The sequence below is a fragment of the Dysidea avara genome, chromosome 4 (assembly GCF_963678975.1).
Source record: "Dysidea avara chromosome 4, odDysAvar1.4, whole genome shotgun sequence".
NCBI classification, from domain to species: domain Eukaryota; kingdom Metazoa; phylum Porifera; class Demospongiae; order Dictyoceratida; family Dysideidae; genus Dysidea; species Dysidea avara.
In genome coordinates, this window is record NC_089275.1 from 14,940,117 (window position 1) to 14,946,116 (window position 6,000).

Sequence of the window (6,000 nt, forward strand, 5' to 3'; positions counted from 1 at the left end):
TTAGCCCCTCCACTGTTAAAGATCTATAGAATAGTCAAGTACTCTGATAGAGCAGTCAGATACTAAATTCATGTATTAAGTAAAGCAAAGTTTAAAAATTTAATCCCAAAAGGACTTTTTAAAATTTTCCTATGGAGGGATGCGCCCCCAGACCTCCTATAGAAAGTGCATGTTTGCATACTGAGTGAGCTTTACACGTTGTACAAATTGTATCAGTCACCACTCTGTTTAACAACTTTTTTACCAAGCTGTTTAATAAGCAAACACACATGATGTACCACTGTATTATATTAAGGCAACAATGTAACAAACTGTAGTGAGCATGTGCTCTACAACGCTCACAGCCTTCTTCCAAAGGCCAGAACAAAATGTTACCATATCAATATCTCAAAACTTCAACATTTAAATGACTAAATAGTGGGTTAGCTCTAAATTCTGTGAAACTGAACGATTTGTCAGGATATAGTAACTGTTAATTGTTCTGCACTTTCGGAGTGAAACAAATTCTTGTGTGATTATTTTTATATGTACCTTGGCACTGATCATAAGATGGAACAACAGTGTACACTACTGTTATGTGTCATAATGTGTGCATGAAAATTGGTCCAACAACTTTGCTATAGTGGCAGAAAACAGGAATGTTAGCAACATCATCATAGTATTAGTGACAGCTATAGCTATAGAGCACAAGTGACAGATTATCTGTATTATTTTGTATAATATTATGTAAAGAAAAATTATAGGACTTAATGATGTCTACTAATATCATTTCAGAATAACTTTGATTCAGCTACAAGCTTGCTAGCTACACCATAAAATATGTCTTCTGTAGTACAAAATGATAACAATCGAAATTATACATTTGAAATTTCCATACATACAGGTTTACACTACTAAGTATATAATTGTGCAACATCTAAATATCTACAGTTAGAAAGTTCAGAATACTGGAGATTTATGGCAAAGATCCGGAATAAAAATCAACATGGACTCCAGGTGGTGGTGGATCACAGATTAGTCAATTACAGTCATTAAAATTAGTCTCAGAAGGATTTTCTCTCATCATATTAACACCACGGCCAAGGTAATCTTGCAACTCAAATGTGCTTCCTTGTAATGTTATCAGTGTACAATAAATACAGAGGAGGATCGTGGAGTGTGTGGTAAGTGAACCAAGCATTATATATTTGTAAGTACTCAGCAATTGAGAACATCGGACAATATGGTTGTGCTAGAAGCCTCTGTGAAAAGTGTAGTAAATGTATGGAAGGTTTGTGTCTGAAGATAGGTGATTGCTTCTGAGATTTGGCATACAAGGTACCTTATATGAACATCATTAAAATCAATATTCATTGCCATGGAGTACAGCATCGCCCAGAAATGTGTGACATCTTTACACATTGGTGAACTTAGTTGATCATAATGCTGCTGGAGTGCTGGTGGTAGAGGATGGTGTATTTTACTACATGGGGTTACCTATAGTAAAAAGTTTGTTAATACACCCTTCACATCAGTCGAGGAACATGAGTTACCCGAACTTTGCGTAATGGATGAACTTATGGACATCATGTGAACTTCCTCCCAAGCTCTCAGAAATAATACAGACGACAATGATAATGACAATTAAATCTGCCAATGTGGCTGACAGTGAGCAAGCTGTTTTAACTTGAACTGCAAACATCTGTTCTTTTATAGCTTGCTACTACTGCATGTAGAAATTCACAATCCTCACCCACAACATTCCAGTGTCCGAGGTTAAGGTAAGACTGTCACATTGACATACAAATATTAATTCTTTCACCCTGACTGCATGGTTTTATGATTTCAAAAGTAATGTCAATACTTAATTTGAAAGACTTTTCTGGACTTATTTGACTGTGACAGCCTGTCTATTATAGGATTATGTGTGAGGCATCAGCTCCAGTTTAATGTATCAATGTAGTTTAACCATAATTATGCTAGTTGTCTGTTATGATGCACAGTACAAATTACACGTGCTTGTGTGTCAGATGAGTATGTAACCTAAGGAATAATTTACGAACCAATCTTCATTCCAATTACATCCTTCTCACATTATATGTTAGCATAATATGTCAGCAGACTTAAAATTATATCGGTATCATGACCACACAAGGGCCAGTTTAAGAAAGCAAACTACAAAAGCTGTATTAACATACTGTATACCATATACCTGTAGCTACTGTATAAGTAGTACACAGTGAATACTTATATAATTAAGAATGAAACAGTGGTAGACTAGCCTGAATTACATGTAACAATTCAATTCTGAACAAACATGGTAAATGAAGTCAGCAAAAGTGCATGTTGCATAGCTACGTACATAGGTGACCTATTTTCAAACGGTATCAATTATCGAACATTAAAATAATGCAATATATTTAGAGGTTTACAATATTATTCCACATACTCGTAAGGTGTTTATATGGAGAACTCCAATATATGGTGTAGCTTTGTCAAGAGCACTTTTGCACCACAGGGTGGTACAAAGTAACATTAGTTGTTCTGACTGTCGTCGAATTCAAATTATGTACATACAATAAGCCCTGTTGTACTTCCATAAGGAATTGATGTAAACACAGAACTTCATAATTTGGCAGTGGATTATAAACTTATAGAAATGCCTTTATCTCAAGTGTCAGCTACTAGGATACCCAGTGCACTTTTATTGCTTGAATTTTAAAATCATGAGTCTTGATTTGCTACACAACCCAAAGTGATGGTTCATAATCACCTAGCCAAGGTGGTCATTACACAATTCCTAATGATTGTTAGTGTTAATCCACTGAAGAATCCTAGCAATGTGACTAGAATTTTGTTATAGGAATTCACAAAATATGCAGTCTGTTTGTCAAATTTACATTACTGGGTTTACTGAATAGTTTTCATAAATCAAAGCATTTTTTGCATGGTACTGTTTAATAATAGGAAATTTTATTATAACTGATCTATGGTGAGATGGAGACTAGTTTGAATGGAGGAGGATGGACACTAGTATAGCAGTACTCTTACTTTTGTGCTATTGTGCTTTGTGGTTAGTGTGGTTAATGATTATACGAGCAAAATCCATAATAACAAAATATGCACCTATCACCTATGCGCTTGAACCAGGAAAATACATGCATATTTGGTGATAAGACTGAAATCTATTAGGACTTACAACTACGTGCATATATGGTTTTAGTTGAAGGTGAGTAACAAATACACCCATAGAGGGACACTCCAGCACAAAGCATTTAATAAAATTATACCAATTATGTAATGGAATGATGCAGCTACAAGACATCTATGTAATGCGGATGGCAAGTATATATGATACAAGTATAATTATACATAAAGGGTAAGTACACTGGCTATGCAGTTTTCTATGTACATACAGGTAAATGCACAGTCAACAGCTACTTTGTGCACACTACACAAGAAAGAGCATATCCATCTTGAGGTACATATGATCCAGATGCACGGACTGTGTAAAATAATTGTGCATTACCATCACAACCTCCACTACTTTTTATTTGCTCAAGATTTTCATCAATACAGTAATACATGCTACTGCCTTCATGAGCATTATTTCCCGCCATAATATAGCCATTGTACTCTTTATGCCATCCATCTGGACACACATAATGTGAGGGGATCATTATTTTACTGCTTCTTCCTGTTGCTTCACATAGAGAACAAGGCATATTCCGACATGTGCTATGATCAATGGCTCCACCAGTGCGATATTCTACAGGAAAAGCATATTCATCTCCATGTTGATTATTTAAATAGCGCATTGGATTTTGAGGCAAGCACATTAAATTAGATGGTGCACCTTTATCAGTGTAACGGCCTCCTACAGCAGTTCCTTTGTAGAGAGTATTGGCTCCATATGGACATGTAGTGTTGCCCCATCTGATATAACTGACCACTTGTGGACAGCCTTTTGTCTTCATGTCATCTTCATTAGTGGCATTGTTAACAGATCGCTCCTCCACTTCTCTAGTGGTCCTCACACTGACCTCCTTACTCATCATCTTTGCTTCTAGTCGCTGCACTTTAGCAAGAAGGTAGGAGACTAGGGGAGAATCGGGGTCTTTATCAGTAACCTCCGCTGCATCAGTAAGGAAGATGACACAGGACAGTATCAGAAGAAGTATTTTCATTTTGAGCTGACAAAATAGTCCCAGTCCCTATAGCAGTAAAATAATAGCTACTTTCTTAAATACTGGCCTGTGTATGGGTATGGCTAGTCAGGTGTGTAATCTGCAATTTATATATTCAATAATGATGAACTAACTGACATATGTGTATACACCAGAGTATGTGTACTAAGAAGGGCTAACAAATATATCCTCCTTTCTTACAAATGCAGCATGATGGCATCTTTGTTGTAGTAGCTTTAAGTAATTAATTGAGTTGTTTTAAAACTGGCTTGTTATTTCAGTGTTACATATATTGCATGAAATGAAACAAGTTCTTTATTTTCATAAATAAACTACAACACTATACAGGGAGAACATACTATAATATAGTAAAATAGAAAAGTGAAATTCTCTACCACCCTAAATTCATTAATTACGTGGATTGTGACAAATGGACATTATGATTATGGCTTGATAGAATTACTTTAGCACCACTGTAAACAAAATATCTCCTATACTAACCGTCATATTTATCTTTACTTTAAGCAGAAAAATGTGGCAATGTGAACTTCTGGATGTCTGCATAGCTGTGCTGTACCTCAAGTATTTTATATAAAACTCTTTTTGAAATATCTATAATTTTCATGCTGGTTTCTATCAACAATTACATCAAGATAAGTACACCTCTTCTGTTCAAAGTAGCTACCTGAAAACACCATATCACATACATCTTAATTTTGCATGACTCATGTGTTTTCATAGAATTTTGGTAACTTCATGCAGTGCTCATGAAACTTTATTATGCTGTATAAGATGTTAGTTACATAATCATGCAGATATTGATACTAGATATATATATACAGTACGTAACTTAGGGTGTAGTTTGTGCTGACATGCTCAGTGCCCATGGTCAGTCACACCAATAATGCAATCACTGTTTTGTAAATATATACTAAAGTACAAGACTGTATATGGTGGCAGTTGGCAGCTCTGATAATAAGTTCACTGAATGGTATAAATGCTAACATCTGTTGAACACATGTTAATAATGGTGTTTCTCTTGATTTCAACAGATTGTGAAATGAAATATACAAGTACATGCATATAGATGTGTGATAAAGTATGTACTGTTATTCATTCACAAGTGGTAGGCCTGTGTCAGTGCAATAAAAGCATAATAGGCTAGAGTGCTATGCTATCATAATGCTAGTATATTAGGTGGATATTACAAACTATGGAGCTTAATTCCTTGAAAACAGATAGATTGATAGATGATTTTACCTCTTTGCAGACGATCAGCAGCCAGAACCACTCTTCTTCATTGGAGGGTCACAAACACACACATGCAAACATACAGACACAGTAGAGCACACATACACAATGACAGGTACAATACACACATAGCTACACATGACAATATGTACAAAATCATTCAACAAAATTAATAAAATATAAATATTAGATCAATACTCCCTAATAGAACAGTCAGTGGAAGAGCATTCAAACAAGGTTATTGTAAGAAATGTTGCTAGCCTATATAGGAGCATACTGAAGAGCATAATAGGTGGAAATTTAAGCTGAAAGCATTTTGGGTTAAATTTTGAACATATTTTACTTAGAAATACAGCTGTAGCACCAGAATAAGCAGCCATACTAATAGTAGGGATGGTTGGCAATAGTCGGTGATGAATTAAAGTACATATAAAGCTAGGTAAATATTCATACAAAAAGTTAGGTTAATTAAGCTATATCGTACAGTTCAGCATAGTGCTGTATAGTAGGGAATATAGTGCTTTTCACAATCAAAATTGTTACTAAATTTAATCTCAGAAGGCTAAATTTTCAGTGCAAATTG

General features: G+C 35.1%; 1 protein-coding gene across 1 annotated transcript; it reads right to left on the minus strand.

Annotated features, from left to right (window-relative positions):
• Positions 1-3,416: 3,416 nt before the first annotated feature.
• On the minus strand, positions 3,417-4,166 carry LOC136253590 (short-chain collagen C4-like). The gene has a single exon (XM_066046257.1). It carries the CDS (start codon positions 4,164-4,166, stop codon positions 3,417-3,419), a length of 750 nt encoding a protein of 249 aa, XP_065902329.1.
• Positions 4,167-6,000: the final 1,834 nt, after the last annotated feature.